General features: G+C 40.0%; 1 protein-coding gene across 3 annotated transcripts in view; it reads left to right on the top strand.

Moving 5' to 3' along the window:
• The window catches only part of UVRAG (UV radiation resistance associated), a 101,232-nt gene that overhangs the window by 18,521 nt on the left and 62,642 nt on the right, over positions 1-20,069 (top strand). For all 3 annotated transcript variants that reach the window (XR_012833456.1, XM_075742596.1, XM_075742595.1), the window contains exons 3-6: positions 1,151-1,185; positions 3,513-3,674; positions 5,450-5,524; positions 11,300-11,385. Coding sequence is in view for 2 of the 3 variants with exons in the window: in XM_075742596.1 (XP_075598711.1) it covers positions 1,151-1,185; positions 3,513-3,674; positions 5,450-5,524; positions 11,300-11,385 (358 nt within the window). In the remaining variant the exon portion in view is untranslated. The remainder of the gene's footprint in view (positions 1-1,150; positions 1,186-3,512; positions 3,675-5,449; positions 5,525-11,299; positions 11,386-20,069) is intronic.

Raw genomic sequence — 20,069 nt, 5'->3', positions numbered from 1 at the left:
CCGAGAGCACAGAAAAACTTCTGGAGCATTTGTTGCTTTGTGTGGGGGAGAGTGTCCCACTCTGTGTGTACCAGTTATTTTACAGAGCATAAACGAGAACTTACTACTATCAAAGTTTTCCAAAAATAGAATTGTCAGCCAATGACAGGAAGCATCCAGGGGTCTGTTCCGCTTTTGATAACTGTGTTTGAGTGTTAGATCTCATTTCTCTTTAATGCTTTGCTTTCCACTACAATGTATAGTTCTTCATTGTGGACAGATGTTATTAAAAATATATTTTTATGCTCTTTTTTTTGTATGATCTGTAGTTGGAGCTTTGCAAAGGAATTTTGATTTTGTCCTATTTTTTATTTTCAGCTAGTGTAGTTGAACCTTGCTTTTCTTCAAGGTTGCTGTTTTAGAAGGATAAGAATGCATAACTTGAGCTTACTGCTTGGACTTGTGGTGGTTGGCTGAACCTGTAACTGATCACTAATTCTACATCGTTTGGTGTACGGGACTGTTCTGCACACCATCAAAGCTTTATCTTTGGACTCCAGTGGACTGAGGAATATTGTACAAAATCTGGATTCCAGATTCCAGAGCTGTCTACCTAAAGACTTTAAGCTCTTATTTTGGCTGGGAAAGCCAAGGTCCATGTGTCAGCAGTTGCTTATTGCCATTTAAATGCAGGGTTCCTGGCACCTCTGTGAGATAATTTGGCTGTTCACTTTCTAAGCATCTGGAACAGGTCACCCTTGCTCTTCAGGAAAGCCATGCAATTAGTTTCTCCATGCTGCACTCCTCCAGGAAGATGTCGTATGACAAACTAGTCACTTTGCAAATGTCATCCAAATATTGTAAAGTACTGGGGCACATTTTTTTCCCCAGAAACCAAAGCCTCAGTAAATCTTGAGGATTATCTTGGGTATAAAGATGAAATGCTGAATTTAAATAATGACTTTTAATAATTAAGTGTGAATGAGTACCTTTAGTCAAAAGCATGACTGCATTTTAAAGTCTTTCTCATGAATCTATTACTGATAAACTAGACCCACTAGCATTTGTCTTTCATGAGTGTTACTTATTTTAGCTTTTTCTAATTCAAATACTAAGATTTATATCAGTGTTTAAGCTAATCTAAAGGTGTTTTTTACTCATTTTTCCTTAGAATTTTATAAGAGTGAGGTGATCAAGAATTCTCTGGTAAGTTATTTTAATATGGAAAAACTTTCTTTTAAAAATTGAGTATTTACTGCAGTGTATTGATTTTTTTTTTCTGCTGAATACCATAATTGTTAAATGTGTACTTCCACTCTTCGGTTCTACTAGGACCATCGCATTCTTCTCTTCCTTTTCAGGTTCTTTTCACAAGGGTTGGAATAGCGAGTTACTGAATAGTAGAAATGCATGTTCGCTTTAACAGCTGTGGAGCAATGGTCTGGTGGTGGTACTGCAGATAGGACTAAACACTCCATAGGTAGGGCATATTCATGTGAAAGCTGTTCAGTGCTCAGGTTAAGCTTTACAATATGTATCCATTTTAAATATTGAGACCACCAATAGGCAAGGTAATGTTAGCTGGATTTTTACTCATTTAACTTCTTTCAATATCTGAGAATTGTATGAATCATAACTCAGGTTTGTTTACAGTTCATCCTTGTTTTTGTTCTTGCTGGTGTTAGCAACAGAAATAGCTACTCTTATTTAAATACCTGCAAATTGCTTGTTCAAGGAGCACTTGTATATTACTTTGCTGGGTGTACAGATTCATTAGAAGCTCATGATGTGCAGTTTAGCAGTCTTGGTTTAGAAGCAGAGGCCCTGCTAACAACACTCCAAATAGAGAGAGTCAAATAGCGTTGCAGAGTATACCACTGATTTCTTTGATCATCTTTTTATTGTATAGGTGAACAGTAAGGAACGTGTACCTGCATTTATAAACGTGTATTCTTTGAAGAGCTAATAGCTTTAAGAAACTGAAGTTTGAAAAATGTCTTAGAGTTTCTACATTTTCCAGTTCAGATCAGTGAAGGGGCCAGAACTGAACAGTTTACTACAACTGAGAAGGAGTAGGTGTCTGTGGGAGTAGGATGTTGCAAGTGTTGGGTAAGGGAGTTTGAAAACCTGCTAAACAGACTTTTTAATGTCTGCATTAATAAGGTAGAACTGCACCATGTATTGCATACAGGGCTGGAAATGCTTTGAAAACCTCCTGAATGGGGGAAAGGGCTGTCTACATCCGCAAGGCTGTTAACTTGTCCAAGAGGCAAGTTTCTTGAGGATTTTGAGTTCTGCCTGTTCTAAATTGGGAAAAAGGAATAACAGAAAGGGAATCTAACCAAAGGAAATATGAGATGGAATGACAAAAATCTAAATAAAAGATGTCTTGAGCAAATTCTGTACATCATCTATGAGTATTTTAATGACCTGTTATTCTTGTGCCTGAATAGGTACCAAATATCCCTTTTCCTTAGGAAAACTTGATTAATGCATTCCTTCTTTAATACTTTAATACTTACTGGGTAACTTTGCCCCTCCCCTCTTTTCAGAGGCATCCTATTCTAAATTGCCTAATACCAATTCAGAGGTGCTCAGCCTGTTCCAAGCTGCTTAAGGACTAGAATGAAGGCTTTGTCTTTTATGGGATGGTGGGGTCCTACCTTTTTGTTCTGGAGGAGCTACCATTTCTGTTTGCAGGCAGGGAGGGATATATCTATTTATGTAAAAAGCACTTTCCCATTTCTACATTTGGACATCCTGTGACTTACGGCCTGTGGAAGGTTTATATCTGGCTCTTGGCACCAGTAGTGTTGGATTGACTTGGTTCAGTTGCAACTTGGGTCAATTACAACAGTTTCCGTAAATATTTAATTGAAATGTTATCAGAGGTGAATCCAAGTGTTTGCAAATCTGAGTTCTAGTGGAATAGGTGTTTGCAATTTAGCTTAATCTGTACTGCTTCTGTAAAGCTGAGATGCAAGTCTGATCTCTTAGAGTTAAGAGGAGCTCTTAGTGACAACGTTGGAGGATTGCCATCAGCATCAGTCAAGGAAGAGAAGAATGTGAACAAACCTGTCAATAAATTGTGCAAACTTAATTATTGGGGAACAGATCAGCATTTTAAATTAATTTCTTGCAATGTAAGCTATACTCCAGTTTTCAGAAGCTGAATTAGAACTTGAAAAGGAATGTTACTTCTACTTCTAAAGTTCCTGATTTGGCTAAACTGAATTACTAAATTCTTCAACATCTTGTAATGGAAGGAAGCAGAGCCCACTCTGAGTTTCTGAAGGACTTTACAACATGTAGCTTTTAACCCAGGAATTCTCTCTAGAAAACAGAATAAGGAAGCAGCAGAGCCTGTTGGCTTCAACTCTGTGTAAACCTTGAGATGGCTGGTGTTCATTATTCTGAAGGGTTGTTTTTCTTTTTAATCTTTGACATGGACCTTGCTACTTTCTGAATTGTCAATTTTAGGACTACTTTCAGCTTGTTTGAGTTGGTTTTTATCCCTCTTTGAATACCTACAGAATCCAACATGGAGGAGTCTGGACTTTGGAATAATGCCTGATCGTCTTGATACCTCTGTCTCTTGTTTTGTTGTGAGGATCTGGGGTGGCAAGAAGGAGCACTTTCAGCTTTTGATTGAATGGAAGGTCAATCTAGATGGGTTAAAGTACTTGGGCCAGCAGGTAATGTGAAAACAGGTTTTTCTCAACTTTTTACTTCTGGAAACAAAACATCTGGATGAACAAATACGTAGAATGCTAAGAAGGAAATTAATGCATTTTAAAGTTTGATTGCAGAGATTCATGTTGGCTTAATTCAGAGCTTTAAATCTTGACTTGCTGAATATTTATGCTACCATTGTTCACTGAGTCTCTTACATGATACTGCCAGCACTTGGTGCTTTAAATTGCAATGCCTCAATTCAAGGAAATAGCAATATGATTGTACGTACAGTTAAATGAACGTAGGTCATAATGTTTGTGTATGTTACAGTTTTAATCCATTGTCATAGTAATGACATCGCATTGAAGATCTTCAGTCCAAAAAGCTTACTGAATAAGATCTGTTTTAATTCTGGTATTTGTTTCTTACTAATAGCCTTATGAAAGAAAAGTGAGGTGTTTTCTGTATTATGGAACTTATAGTAAGAGTGGCTCAGAAAAAACAAACCCGTATCACATAAATAATAAACACGCTAAAAATATGGTGCCTTTTGAATCAAATAGACTGTCCTAATTCTAGTGGGCACTTTTTGATTGATTAATTAATAGGATCTATTTAGAATAGATCATAGTTTATTTCTCACTTTAAAACTAAATTATATTATTATTAATTGGGATGTTTCAAAGCCTGGGAAGAAAGCTTTATAAAGAGTGACTGCTCTAGCTTCACATGATGCATTGCTCCTGGCCAACACCCCCTGCACTGCTGGGCTGGGAGAAGGTCAGAGGAGCAAAAGTGAGGAAAAATTTGTGGGTTGAGATAAAGACAGTTTAATAACGGAAAGAAAAAAAAAAGAAAAAAAAAGTGGTGGTGCTGGAGAACAACATACAAGTGATGCAAAGGTCACTCACCACCTCCCACCAACAGACCGATGCCCAGCCAGTCCCTGAGCAACAGCTACCTTGCAAATACTGACCCCTGTTTTTATTGCTAAGGATGATGTTATATGGTATGGAATGAAATATCCCTTTGGTTAGTTCAGCTCACTGTCCCAGCTGTGTACCCTCCCATGCTTTTGCCCACTCTCAGCCCTACTTGCTGTAGGGGCTGAGTGAGAAACAGAGCGGTCCTTGGTGCTGTGCAAGCTCCATTCAGCAATAGTTAGAACACTGGTGTTTTTAGTCACAGATCTAAACCACAGCACCATACGGACTGCTATGAAGAAAAGTAACTCTATAGCTGCCAGACACAATACCCTTCAGAGTCTAGCTTTCCATTTGTTTTTACTGGACAGAAGAAATGCCTTCCTAAAGAATATTCACTAGTGCATGATTTTATTTGAAATAATGTTCTTTATGTTAATAGCAGGATATTAGCTATAATACTGAACACTAATTTTATGTCTACTATGACCACAAAAGCCTAATACTGACTATCATTTTAGGTAATATGATGTGAAAAGGTAATTACTCTTGAGATGTACCTTTTCGATTAATTTCCTGGTCTCTTAATTATTTTTGTCAGCTGGAAATGCAACAGTAAGATGCTCTGGCCATCGTTTCTGATTTCAAGGTAGAATGGCTGAACGTACTCAGTGACTTACTAAAGCTGTGAAGCAAATGCATTTTCTATGGTTAAATTCAGTTTTCTCTTAGGTTTCATGTGTGGCTAGAATTCCAGGTGCTTTACAGGGAAAACTGCATTTAACTGTCAAACAGAGCAATTTATGCTCATTTGCAGTGTGAAGTCATAGCAAGCTGACTGTAAAATAACTTGTTTTCTTCCCTTCTTACAGATACATGCAAGAAACCCAAATGAGATTATTTTTGGTCTCAATGATGGTTATTACGGAGCTTCATTTGAACAGAAGGTAAGGGTATCTTGTATTTGGTCTGGCATGTTAGTACTGGTGACAAGTTGAAATTCAACTTGTACACTTAAATTTTCACACTTGGATGCTCAGAACATTAAAATGCTTTCTTTTGAGAAGACATGCCTTTTTTCACGACAGATGAGAACTGTTATCTTGCCTCTGTTGCGTGGACATCTGAGCTGTTCTGGGAAGACTTAAAGCATAGCATTTTAAGTCCAAAAAAAACCCCCTAGTTACCAAAAATAAGCCTTGACTTTGTTCTTTGAGGCACGCTTAATTCAAATATAGAACATTTTGAAAATGGTGTGGCTGTTAAGACTCATTTTCATGGCAAATACAAAAGCACACTAAGTTTTGGATATGACTCTTAAAAAACAGAGTTTGTAGCTTTTAAATGGGAAGCTACTTATTTTCTCTCTGTTGTGACAGTTTCACCCCATGTTTTGTTTTGTTTTTTTCCCCCCCAAATATTCCACTGCAGTACTTGTGCTTGTCTGGCCAGTACTGTGACTGCAGCCAAATTAATGATACAGCAATGCTGATTACTACATCAATGATGGAAAAAAAAATAAACTTGCCTATTGTACATAGCCTAGCTGACAGGTTTTTTTAATCCCAAACTGCTGGTGGCAGTACTGTGGTATCAGTAGGCTCTACAAAGAGTCCCTGGCTAGAGAGAAGATGACTCTTGACACATAGCTACAGTTCCTGTATTAGCCACAACCAGCAAGTCTGATCTTGTGGGGATTTGGATGGACGCAACAACAGTTGACTGTAAAAGTTATCCTTCGAATCGTACATGGTTTGGTACGCGGCTGAGACTCTGCTTCCTGATGCTGTTAACTCAGTTTTCCTGAAGCAGGATGCAATTCTAGTTTTTCATGACTTCAGTATTAGTAATCTGGGCCTGAATTCAGTGATGGTAAAGCTGTCTTCTTCCCTGATTGTTTGTTGTCAGGACTTGCTGCCTAGCTCATAAGGTTTAAAAGTACATCTCACTTTTGGTTCTTGTACATGCTCCGTAGCGAAGTCAGATAACGGTTGTAGCCTACGTAGAGCACAAATAATCTCCTCCTTTGTCCTTTCCTATAATTTATTCAATTCTTTCTAGCTGCAAGTGCTAGAAGTGTGCTCTGTAGCTTCCAGTTGCTTTCTTTGTCAGTTCCTTGACCTAAATCTCTTTCTGTATAGTACATACCTCCTATATCTAAGTGACTTGTCTGCCATTCAAGCCAAACTAGTTGGCACATGCAAACTCTTCCTGTGACTTTCAGAAGCTTTGTGGACCTAAGGGGTATTTCTGCTCTTAGTTGGTCTTGCTTTATAATTTTCATGTCAATGCTGGATATTCTAAATATTATACAGCCCCACTTTAGTTGTGTTAAATATTATTTATGAAGTGCTACCTGAATCCTTGTGTAGGAAGGCACTTCTGGTGTCAGGTGTGCGCCTCTGATCCCGTGGAAACTGCAATACAATACTTTTTCTAGTTGATTGCATGGGTATCTTCTGATCTCTTGGGGTGCTTTTTTTCTTTGTGGTGGTAGTGACGGGTCTTCATAATACTTCAAGACATCTTAGTCATAAGCCTCAATTTTTGAGATAATACATGGATGGAATAGCAGTTTTAGTTTCTTTGCACTGACACGTATGAAACCTCATTATGAAAATAGATACGTACAAATTCCATTTTGCAAGTCTAATGAAAACCTTGTGCACAAGGACACTTCAGTCAATGCTGGAAGTGTCCTCCATTTCTGCACGTCTCTCAGCATGACCAAAGTTAAGGTGTGGTACTCTTTTTTTTTTTCATTTTTTTTTCTTCCATTGCTCCAAATAACCCTTGTTACTTCAATAATTCTTTGGACTACAAACTAAATTGCCAAAGTAGATTTATAGAATGTTACATATTACACTTTATTAGTGTATTAAATGTCTTTGTCGTTAATTCAGATCACTTATGAGCCAAAATAAGAAAAGTGTTGGAAGGTAACTACACCATTCTGGTGATATTTCATGAAATTGGAGTTTCAAAAGACAGTGTAGATGTACTTCTGAGCATTACTTGATCTATCTGGAGCTAAATGCAAATTCCCATTTTCTCTCCTGTGAACTTAACCTCTGGTAAGAGAGGTGGGAACCCAAAAGCTGTAGTAGGAGAATAAATTAAAGTAGGGTAGGAACATCAGGCACTATCACAGCTACTATTTTTATTGATGAAAATTGTAGATTTATTGACTAAGTGGGTATCTCCCTAGTAAACAAAACCAGCAAGAGCAACATGCTTAAATAGGAATATTCTAATTGCTAAATTGTTTCATTTAAAATCAAAGCACTGGAAGCTTACAGCTTCACTTAAGTTTAATGCACTGTGCTGTTAGAACCTTCAAGCCCACTTCCATATGAGCTAACCTTCAAAATGCAGGTTTGTGCTCAAAATACTTGCTTTGCAGCAAGCTCCTGTCATATAAAAGAGCACAGTGTAAAACCCTAGCAGCAATACTGGTGGAGAAATTCTAAGTAAGCAAGGCAATTATAGTATAGCAATTTTTGTCTTAACAGAATAAAAGAACCGTATCTAGTGCCTCTTTATTGTTGTTAATAACACTTCATTTTTTTTTTTGTCCTTGGTGATATTTAGGAATTTTACCTTTCTTCCATTTCTTCTGTCTGCAGCAAGTTGGCTGTTGCTGATATGCAATGAAAAAACTGAATGTTTTCTTTGGGTAATTGTTATTCAGGTTGCAGTTTTCTTGCTGCAATGCATGCTTAGCTCATGGCAAGAAAAAAGTTGGGAAATAAAGTTTCAAAAGCCTTTGTGTATGTCTTCTGAGCCCTGAAGGTGGTTACTGCTTTACTGCAGGTGTCTGACAGTGCTCATGTAACTTCTCTTCGAGCCCTTACAGCTTGTCTTCTCAGTGTTAGTACAAGTGTGTGCTGCCAGTATACCTGCTTTGTTCTTAACAAAATTTGACTTTGTAATCGTACCTCCAACTTCTGGTTTTCTTCAAGCTTTTTTTATTATTATATTATAGTAAATCATGCAGTATTTTTGCTACAAGATTTCAGCGGGATTCTGCTTCGTTTGTCACAACCATGTCCAATTTATGTTCCTGTTTCTCTTCTGGCATGGGACCACTGAAACACTTGTTCCTTGCTTAGTTTCATCTTCTCTAGTAATCATACACTGAAACTCTATTTGGATTTGCTTGAACTGGACCAGTGTTTCAATAAGATAGATGTGAGCTTCAGAGATTTTTTTTGAAGCTGTCAAACCGAACCTAAAGTATTCCCAATTCTCTAGCAATTTTCTGAATCTGCTTGGTTTTGTCTGAGTCTGTGAGCTTGTGCATAAAACCACTTTTTACCCAGGTTCAAAAAAAAAAATCTGTTCTGGGTGCTATACTGGCTTTTCTAAAACCAGGTTTCTCCTTCTCTGGTTTCCTTAATGCCTTCCTGGCTTTCAAGTTTTCTTTAAACCATTTGATGCTTGCTGCTACTGACTGATAAGTCTCGCCCTTGCTCTTGCAGTGATGTCTTTTCAGAAAGTGCATTTAGGGAAGCAAGGATAGCTTTTAGTTAATGACTAGCTTTCTGTTGTCTCCTTTAAAGAAATAAAACCTGAACTAGTTTACACAGCTCTCCATAATTCAAAACACTTGGTTGTGCTCAGGAGGATGGAGGAACAGAAGAATAAGTTGTATAGAATCGTAGAAACCTAGACTGGTTTGGGTTGGAAGGGACCTTGAAGCCCATCTAGTCCCAACCCCCTGCCATGGGCAGGGACACCCTCCACTAGCCCAGCTTGCCCAAAGCCCCATCCAACCTGGCCTTCAACACTGCCAGGGAGCCAGGGACAGCCACAGCTTCTCGGGGCAACCTGTGCCAGGGCCTCAGCACCCTCACAGGGAAGGATTTCTGCCTCCCATCTCATCTCCATCTCCCCTCCTGCAGCTTCAGGCCATTCCCCCTCGGCCTGTCACTCCCTGCCCTTGTCACCAGCCCCTCTCCAGCTTTTCTGGAGCCCCTGGAGGGACTGGAAGGGGCTCTAAGGTCTCCCCGCAGCCTTCTCTTCTCCAGGCTGAACCAGCCCAACTCTCTCAGCCTGTCTCCAGAGCAGAGGTGCTCCAGCCCTCGCATCATCTCCGTGGCCTCCTCTGGACTCTCTCCAACAGCTCCATGTCCTTCTTGTGCTGGGGACCCCCGAGCTGGACGCAGTACTTCGGGGGGGTCTCACAAGAGTGGAGTAGAGGGGCAGAATCCCCTCCCTCAAGCTGCTGGTCACGCTGCCTTTGATGGAGATGATATTCTTCAGGGATGTTGAATTGTAGCTACTTTTTCAGCCATTGAGAAGGAAAGACCCTTATCTCTGGAAAGCTGCATCTTTCTCTCTCTCTGATATGTGGTATCCATCAATGCAGGTAGAGTCTTTCCCTGCATACGCATTTTTTTTTTTAAAGCAACTAGATCCTGGCCACTTAACACAAGCAAAGCCTTTTTGTATGTTCAGAAATACATGTGCAAAAAATTTTTTGCACACAGAAATTTTACATTTCACTTTCTGACTGCAGTGTTTCTTGAAGCAAGGTCAACTTCATGGTGTAAAATGGTGATGCTGGTAACTGTGCATTTTTTCAGCTTTCCACTGTCCTAGTTCATCCAAGTGTTAAGATGTCTGTATTTGATATTTTTTCAGCGGATATATGTATGGATTTCAGCATGTAGAATTCAACATATTAAGAACGGAAATGAGGAGCTGAGACAGTGCTGATGTGGTGCCTCTGTTGCAATATGATGCTTAATGTAGTGTATAAATCTCACAATTATTTAGGTGGAACCTTATTTTTGGTGGGAAGGAACGTCTGCGGCATGGCCTGTGGCTAACACAGCCATGTCAGTGGATGTTGGCATGTAACTCTGCATTTCAACATTTCCTGTATGGAAACAGCCTGGTGGGGCAGGAAAGGATACGTAGGCAGGGATTGTGGTACTCGGAGCACATCTGTATCACTGTTGGAAAACTTGCTGGTCATGTGTACCAACTGAGGCTGCTTCATACACTAAAATCCCTTTTTTCCTACAATCCATGACATTTGACAGTGCTGTCAGGTGGTTTTATTTGCTTTATCATGTGAAGAAACAGTTTTGAGTTTGTGGCATTTCTGGGAATTTGTGTGGCTATGCCTGATACGGAAAAGCTTCATATCTGACCTTTGCAGCACGAAGAATTGCTGTTAATCTGTTACTGTTTCGGTGCCTCTTGTGCAGAATGTGTGCTTTAGTCTGTTAAGAATGACATCACTTGTTCACATCATTCGAAACTAAGATTGCTTTGATCATTTAAACACGTTACAGCATGGATAAAGAATAGAGCTTTATCTCATGGTTTTGTACTTTTCTGGCCTATTACTGAATAGGCTCTCAGATCTGAAGCTGAAGAATGGCAGTACTGTAAACTGCATCCTTCAGTATTTCTGTGCATAAAACTTGTGCAGTAATGGATTATAAAGTTGAAGAAAACACATGCCATGTCTAGAACACAGATAAAGTGATAGCTCACTAATATATTTATAGGTAAGTGGTGCTGTAGGCCAGACTTGAACTTGGTGTTATTGCCACCTTAAATTGTTTCTACCTGCCTTACATAAAACTCTATGAAGACAGATTTAAAATGCATTAAATGCAAGATCATTTGTTCTACCAAAAGTGCATGCTTTTAGTCAAGATGGAAATCTTTTTGATTCTTAACTAACATTCTTTCTTTGCTTTAAGGATCACTCAGGTACCCTGAAGAATAGCCTTCTCCAGGTGGATCAGAACTGTGTTCGTAACTCCTACGATGTTTTCTCTTTGCTTAGGTAAGGTTTTTGAGAACATTCTGTGTAGCTGTAACTTTTTAGTGTGTGTGTAAGGAGTCTTTCCAAATACAAAATGGACTTGCCTTGTGAATGTTGAAATCATGGAGCTTCTGTAGAAAGCCCCTACTCTGTTCTCCTCAACAAAATTGAAATTTATTTAAATCAGAACAATGGGGGGAAAAAAAAGAAGCAACTTGCCAAAACTTAACTTGGTAGAATGATGCTGTACTTGGAACAAACCAGCTACACACCTAAGTGGGTGGGATTTTTTTTTGTGAATTTTTTTTAATGTTGAACCACTGAATTGAATTTACCTTTTGCATAATTCTGCCCTGTAATACAGGAGAGAGGCACTGCATAGTCAGGACCCAGTTACTCCAACACATGTATGGTATAAGAAAGGGATGGTAACTGCATTTTTGGGTGGTTACTTAGCTGTCTCTGGTGGTGAAAACCATGAAACGCTAGTATGAAGGTAAACAAGAAGGTCTTTTTCAGATCTGCTTTAATTATTAACAGTTCAAGAATGTTAGCTGTAGAGAAGCATAATAGAGTTTTTAAACAGGTTGGTTTTGAGGAATTTGTATTTAAAAGACATTTTATAGGACAGGTTGATAACTTCAGTTCTGCAGTAATTGGAATAGATGTGCTACAAAGGAAACACTTGAAAAAGAAATGTTTGATATTTTTTCAAAAGTCTTTGGGAAAATGGATTTGGTTTTTTATCAGTTGTAAAAGTTGAATCCATTTGATAGCGTTAACGGTAGGTGTCACTGTTGCCTGTATGAAGCATTAGCTCTGTATTCTACAGTGAAGTGGTAGGAAAAGTTAACTCTAGGTTGCTTATTCAGAAGTCTTTATTTTATAAGCTCTCTTAAAGCTTAAATGTGCTGTTTCTTGATTCTGTAAAGTATATTTAAACTAAAAACTGCTTTCTGTCTGTCTTTTTCTTAGTGGAAAACAACCAGGGGATATGTTATGAAGTTCTGGTTACATTCTGGTACAGCCTGTTAGAAGAGAACTCTGATACTGACTAACATTTAGTCTTTGTTAAACAGAAAGAAGAAAATGTGTGCCGGTTATCCTGATTGATTTGTTCATGCGTTTTCACATTTCCTTTCCACTTCTGTATAGTATGAAGCATGCTCCAGAGTAAACACTATTATATCAGCTGGTCATGAACTTGACCCACTGGAGCCCTGTTTAACCCTGTCTAATCTGAACTGTGGTCCTTCTTCTGGAAGTATCTGACTGTCTGTCATAAAGCTGACAAGAAATGAAAATGTCAGTCTTGATAAAGTTCTCCTTGCTGGATGGTCGCTAGTGTGGGTTTGTTTGGGTTTTTTTGAAACCTGATTGCTGGAGCCATGCACTTTGCTCGATCGTGGGAAGGCAAGAGTCCAAGCACTGTCTCTTAAAGTTTCTAGACATGCTGTTGAGTCTAGCTCCTGTTTAGCTCTGCCTCTGAGCTAAAACATCCTCCTTTCTTTTTGCTTTGTCCTAAAAAGAACAGTTTTTTTTCTAGGCCCCAGCACTAGGCCTGCTGATGATTATATTTCAGTAGAAAGGAGTATATATTGCATTTTTTAGTTCCAGCAAAGTTAGAAGTCATAATTTGTGACCCTACCTAGGTGCTATTTTTGCCTGTTTCCTTCCTAGCTAGGAAAGTTCTTTGGGAACTGAGGCAAAGTCCTCCATGTAGTCCTGAATCCTTTCTATTCCCTTTCATGTTAACTCTGCTTTTTTTACAGGTGCGCCTTTTGTACTGCTGCTTACCTTTGGTATCTAGCTCAAAAGACTGGGGATAGAGTTTATTTCTTTTAAAATAATCTCTAGTCTCTTTTTGTCAGGTGTCCTTTTTCTCCTACCAAGCAGTCTGGTTGGCCACCTCTTCCAGGAGTCCAGCCTTGAGTAACTAGCCCATGAACTCTTTCCAAAGATAGTTTTTGTGAGAGCATGTTCCACTTACAACCAGAAGAGAGAAATGGACGTAACTTGAGTTGTGATTCATTTGACAGGACATGCACTTTGGGAGGAAATAAATTGCTGTCTGCCTGCTTCTGTCCATTGGCTTTAAAGAGAATAGGGAGGTGTCTACACTGTAAAAGTTTGCATCTGGCCACACAAATCCCACATTTTGAAGACTTTTTTGTGATACAGTATTTGTCTGTAGTAAAAATTCACAAGCTGCACATGTGGTTTCCTAATGTTTTCACGAGATGCGTGAATACGAAGAATAGATTGTACTGGCTTTGTTTAAGCTTTTCAAAGGAAGCAAGTCCTGGTGATGATGGTGTCTGCATCCCTGTTACTCTGATGGTACTGTGCTGCTAGGTGTGGCATAGCCACTGTAATCGTGTGCACAGCTTGAAAATCGACTGAGAGAGCAGTCGAGTTCTTAACTCTTGAAAGACTGCAAAACTTGAACTTCTGTGGTTGATTTGTCTGCTGTGAAAACTGCTTTTTGGGGAAAGAAATGAATAGCTAAAACTTATGAAGCTTATGAATAGGCCTTAATGAAAAGCACGTGCTTGGCTCAAATTATGTTGATTAAAAAAATTAATTAGAAATGCCAGAGTGTGTGAACAGTAGAAAATTTGAGTGTTGGATTAAAATAGTGCCTGTGTGCTCAGATGCTTAGTTACATGGATTTACGAGTTAATTAAGCAGGAGGAAAAGTTTAAGTACCCAGACAGCTTAGCTTTACACAAGGAAGTTCTCATGAACCTTCTTGTTTTGGGGCAGGGACAAGATCCTCAGGCAAACATAGTGCTGCTAATAAGTTGTTCATGCCATATGGAAATGACGAATGTTCTTCCAACCATTTGTTTTAAAAAGGCTAACTAACAAAAATTAACCACCCCAACTGGAAAACTAAAATTTTGAGGTTTTTGTCCCTTGGCCATATTGTCAGATTTCCTGAAAAGAGGTCACTTAAAGGCTTTCTAAATATTATGTAGCTGGTAGTAATAGGTTATACAGTAACACGTTTCACCTTTCACATAACACTCAGGATGGGCCAAATTCATCTGAGGTCATGTTCTGGACATGTCTGCATAATCAAGCTCTCAGCACGTTTGCAGCACTAATGGGAATAGGTTTATATTTAGTATTCTCTTAGTTTTCTATCCTTTCTTTTCTGTAAACTTTGAAAAATAGACCTTTCAGTATTAAGTGGTGTTGGGAAGATGGGATATGCTGGCAACCACTGAAGAAAGGGCTTAATATTCTGTATGTTAAAATTTTACTTTGGTTCCTAGATACAAAAAGTAGTATCTTGTATTCTACAACTGCTTTTCATGGCGGTGTGACGCTTAAAGCAATTGGCTAATAGCTTTTCTGCATCAGAGTGGGTATGTGAGTGCCTGAAATCCTCCCAAATTTCTGCCTGGAGACAAAAAGTGCTCTAAGAACTAGTGAAACCTAGTTCTTCTCTCTTTGAAGTTTTGCTTCCTATATTTTTGTGTCTCCAGTCAAAACCACTTTTTCTAGGGTTTAACCATTCCTTCAGCAAATGGGATGGCATGTTTGTGCTATTTAGCCAGCCATTTAGTGCAAATTGAAAGCATTTTGGTTGTATTTTTGTTTAAAAAAAATACTGTCTTTTTAACAACAATAACAAAATCTGATACGATTTGAGTGCTGGAGATGAGTAAAACACCAGCTGCAGGCAACTGCTGTAATATTGCTAATATCTAATCTGGCTGAAGTTGATTTAAATAATACTTGTAGGTGTTAAAGGGCGGCTGCTGCTGCCACATGTGCAGTGGATTTAATCTAGTGGATTAAATCTCGAGAACTAGAGCAACTCCAGAGGCCACACAGGCTGTGCCTTCATTAAAACAAAAACAAACCCAAAGGTTCTCACAGTTCTGGTGATAAGCAAATAAATCTGGCTGCTGTGCCCTGGACAGGTAAACATGACTTTTCAAACCAGGTCATAACACTAAGCAAACAGTTTCCCTGTATTTCACATCACAGCAATGATGGCCCAGGTTCAGTGACTTTAAATGGTCTGAGATTTTGGATTAGATCTGAGGCAGAAGTCCTTGACTGTGAGGGTGCTGAGGCCCTGGCACAGGGTGCCCCGAGAAGCTGTGGCTGCCCCTGGCTCCCTGGCAGTGTTGAAGGCCAGGTTGGATGGGGCTTTGGGCAAGCTGGGCTAGTGGAGGGTGTCCCTGCCCATGGCAGGGGGTTGGAACTAGATGGGCTTTGAGGTCCCTTCCAACCCAAACCAGTCTGGGATAAGATTGCCAGTGATGAAACTGCTCTGAGGAAGACCAGAGCTCAAATTCTGAACTAGCAAGTAATTACTACTCTCTAAGTTAGAGGCTCAAAGAAACTTGCAGTGCGCTGTTGGGCATGTTGATACATGGCAAATAGAAATATAAGCTACTAGAAATTGTCTTAAGTCCTAGTGCCTTAATTATGCTCACCTTTTTCAGGTTTCATAATCTGTCATAGGCCAAGGGTGTGTTTCAAGACTTTGTTTCGGGATTTGCCATTTGTAATAACCATTCATTTAAAGAAGAGTGTGTGTCTTATCAGTGAAGAGATATTATTTAAGATGACAAATGTATGTTTGCAGTCTGAAACTTTGAGATGTTGGTAAAATCAACTATCTTAAGTGACCAAGACTAAAACATGGGGACACAATATAAAACCAGCTTTTGTTTAGCTCTACCTATCTACCTTAAAAATAAGGTTTTTAAGATACATTGCTCGTGTGTTTATATTCTTCCACCTTTATGAGCAGTCTTATCAAACGAACAGAACTTAGACAAGTTGATCTCTGAAACTTGACATTGAGACAAAAGTATCCAGTCAACATAAGCAGTTGTACTGTTGAAAAACTCATTAGTAGCTCAGAGTAGTTTCTGTGAGGCTACAGAGTCAGTGGAATTGCATGTGCCAAATGCAGTAACTGCCTTTGGGCAGCTATTTTTAACACATGGAAATTATGCTAAACTTGAAGCTGTTTTTCATAAGCTTTCAGAACGGGGAATGATGGAGTGAGCAAAGTCTTCATGGGCTTACGGTGCTTTGTGCTAAGGTGTATCTCAGGGGTGCACTGACCTGTTTACAGCTAAGAAGCATGAGACAAGTCAGTCTTGAAAGCTGTTGGTGTCCCATCTTGACAGTCAGACTTTGCTATTGTATAGTTGCCATAAGCACCAGTCCCAAACTTTTGGCTTCCAAATGTTTGGTGGGGTGAAAAGGAGGGAAAACAAGAAGAAAACCTGCTATCGGCTACTGTCTGTTGTGCAGCATCTGATAACAAACCCAGAGATGAGCTGCACAAAGCTGTACTGTCTTGAACTTCCCTGAAGTTCCTCTATTTCCGTCCTCAGCTCCAGGAAAGAAGTGAACCCAGTGGACCTGTGCAGTAGGCAGGATTCAGCCTCTGCAGTTCTGACTGCATGGAGATAGAGAGTTGCCCTTTTACCCTGTTCCTTTCAGCATGCTGGTAGGTGCACAGAGATAAAGGGAGGTAGGAAAGATTTATTATTTTTTTAAATCTGAAATATGCACTGACAGTTAAGTCTCTTGTTTTAGCTTTTTTTGTTTGCTGTTCCCTCAGAGAAGGGTCCCAAATGATAGCTGTGACCAAAACCTTTCTAAATGCTGTAGTTATAGACATGCACGCAGTAGGAACAGCGCCGCATCCTGAGAAGATGGCCTGTGTGTGGCAGGAAAAGGTTGTCACTAATAGTCTGATGCTCTTGTAGTGCCTTGTTCTAGATTTTCCTGTGAGTATCTTAGCAATCAAATTGCTGGCTCATGTTGCAGACTTCCATGTTGCTACTGCTGCTGCCATCGCCCGCTCCCAGCAGATGTGGAAATACACCATCTCAAGTGCAGAATGGGTAGTAGAATTCCTCTTAGCCTGACTTGTGCTCTTAAATCAGTAAGTTCCTCTGCTAAAACTTCCCTTTGCTAGTGATAAGTGTGGTGCTTTTTCTGTGATGGCCAGACTTGATGTTTCTAACTAGGAAAGATTTCCACCTGGAAGACTTGGCTCATCGTACTGTATAGGCAGCCAAGACGAGGCAGGCATCCCCTTGGCTTCGGACATGAAAACCTAGGTGGCCTAAGGCCAGCATAAATAAATATGAACTGTAATTGGACCTCTTGAGTGCCTCTGTATACTTTAATAAGCAGTACTGAAATGGATGAACAGCGTAGCAAGTGTCATCTCCCTTGGCCTCAAAACCACATGAGTTGGAGTAGTGGGGCACTGTCTTCCTGGGAAGTAGCGATAGAGATGGAAACTGGGATCAGAATTTTTTTTTTTGAGAGGTTTCTTGGGGATTTTGATCTGTGGCTTAGACTTTCGGACAAATCTGTTCCCAGGCATTTCACTTGTGTGGTGCTAAGCTATATGGAAACTGAGGCTAATCAGTCATCAGAATAGTCAATTTACAAGCCTGACTTTTGCCAAAATCTGTAGAAGAGAGCGGCATGGGTCACAGCAAGTTGAAACAGTCCATGAAGCATGAGAGGTGTGGGGTTTTTTGTATGTTAACTGCAGGGTTAGTAGTTGTCTGCTGCTCCTGCTCTTATCTTCAGCTTTCCTAACATGCCACGTGGAATAAAACACCCCTACAGTGGCAGATTTTTAGCATAAGCATGATAGGCATGTTAGCTCCGAATCAAATTTGATTTCAGAGAACTGAGAGAGATTACACTGAGCTGTGCAGAACTTCAAAAATAGTGTTATTCTGCTTCTTTATTTGTCATCGCATGTGAAAAACTGTATCAATGAAGCAACGTTCAATTAGAAGTCATAACCCAGTCTTTCTTCTTTTTCTGGCTTCATTAGGGTTGATGAAAAATAGAGCGTGTCACTTGGGTAATTATTTAGCTGGAAGTGTTTAAGAAGGAGGAATTTGTGAATAATGGCATTGGGACTCTTCTTTACTTTTGTTACAACTTTGTCCTGGATATGGCCTTAAGAATGGTGCTGCTAATTGCTTTATCTGTCAGCCTGGGCAAAGATATCAGTGACTGCGGTCATGTCTGCAAAACACCTAACCACATCAGGGAAAGTCAATACTGCATTGTGACTGAGAACAAATACAATGGATTAAAGATCTCACCCTGGGGAAAATGCTCTAATGTCTTTGATAATTAAAACCAGGGCAAGGTGGGGAATGCACCTATGACTGAGAAGCTGCAGAATACTCCTGTGAGCATTACGACCATCCTTTTCTCTGGTGGGAGATCTTGCTTCTCTACTTCAGCTGCAGAATTCTAGTTCTCCTGGAAGTAAACTTTGCTTTGAGTTTGAGGATGACTTCCAGGAAAAAGTGCATCAGTATACAGCTTGAAAAAGTGAGTCACCTGAATATTGACTTGTGTTTCTCCTCCTTCTCCCTCCAGTGGGTGTAAGGCCTGTGCTCAGTTGTCACAAACACCTTATCAGTTGTATGGACTGTGATTGGAAGAACACAATCAACTTGAGAGCAGCTGTTTCCCTTTTTGGGTGGAACCTGTAACCCATTCTACTTGAATTTATGCATCTTCCTTTTTACTTGTGCAGTGAACTCCAGTATTTGCCTCACTCACTGTCTCAGAGTAAGAATTGAATCTTACATTAAGGTTTGTTGGTAACTTACAGGTCAGCAAAAGCCTGTTGGATTATACCAGTGTCACTGTCCTGGTAGAACTCATCTGTACATATTTATGCCCTTTGGAAATTTGTATTTGCATATAATTTACATTTTTGCTCTGTACAACATCTTGAATATGATTCTGTCTGGTGCCCTGGCAGCAAGGCTTCTGTAATCCCAAACTGATAAGCACCAGTGTAAAGAACAAAAAATGCCACTTGCTCTGTCATTTGCCACAAATACATTTGTTCTTTGAATATAAAATCAAGCTGTAAATCCATCTCAAGCTGTAAATCCATCAATCCTCCAAACATTGCCAGTGAAATCGTGGAATTATAGAATCATAGAATGTTTTGTGTTCGAAGGGACCTCCAAAGCCCATCCAGCTCTAACCCCCTGCCATGGGCAGGGACACCCTCCACTAGCCCAGCTTGCCCAAAGCCCCATCCAACCTGGCCTTCAACACTGCCAGGGAGCCAGGGGCAGCCACAGCTTCTCAGGGCAACCTGTGCCAGGGCCTCAGCACCCTCACAGGGAAGGATTTCTGCCTCCCATCTCATCTCCATCTCCCCTCCTGCAGCTTCAGGCCATTCCCCTTGGCCTGTCACTCCCTGCCCTTGTCAGCAGTCCCTCTCCAGCTTTCCTGGAGCCCCTGGAGGGACTGGAAGGGGCTCGAAGGTCTCCCCGCAGCCTTCTCTTCTCCAGGCTGAACCAGCCCAACTCTCTCAGCCTGTCTCCAGAGCAGAGGTGCTCCAGCTCTTGTATCATCAATTAATCTTGATGAATCTATGAATTGGAATAAGAGGACTAGAGACATCTCAAGTTTTGTGACTTCATTTTTGAAAAAAAAATTGTTTGTGTTTCACATCAAGACTCTCCTGCTCATGAGCCATGTGTATTGAAGGTGAGCCATATACTAGATAGCTCCTTTAAGCGTTCCTCGTGCTGGAGGCCAGCACCTCCCCTGCTTCCAGTCTGATAGACATATTTTTTCCTTCTCCATCTGCAAATAGCTCAAAGCATCCAGTGTTGCAATGTCCACCTGAACTTGATTATTCAGAAACTTAATTT

The sequence above is a fragment of the Balearica regulorum genome, chromosome 1, assembly GCF_011004875.1.
Source record: "Balearica regulorum gibbericeps isolate bBalReg1 chromosome 1, bBalReg1.pri, whole genome shotgun sequence".
In the NCBI taxonomy this organism is placed as follows: Eukaryota; Metazoa; Chordata; class Aves; order Gruiformes; family Gruidae; genus Balearica; species Balearica regulorum.
This window is presented reverse-complemented; position numbering and strand designations above follow the sequence as displayed.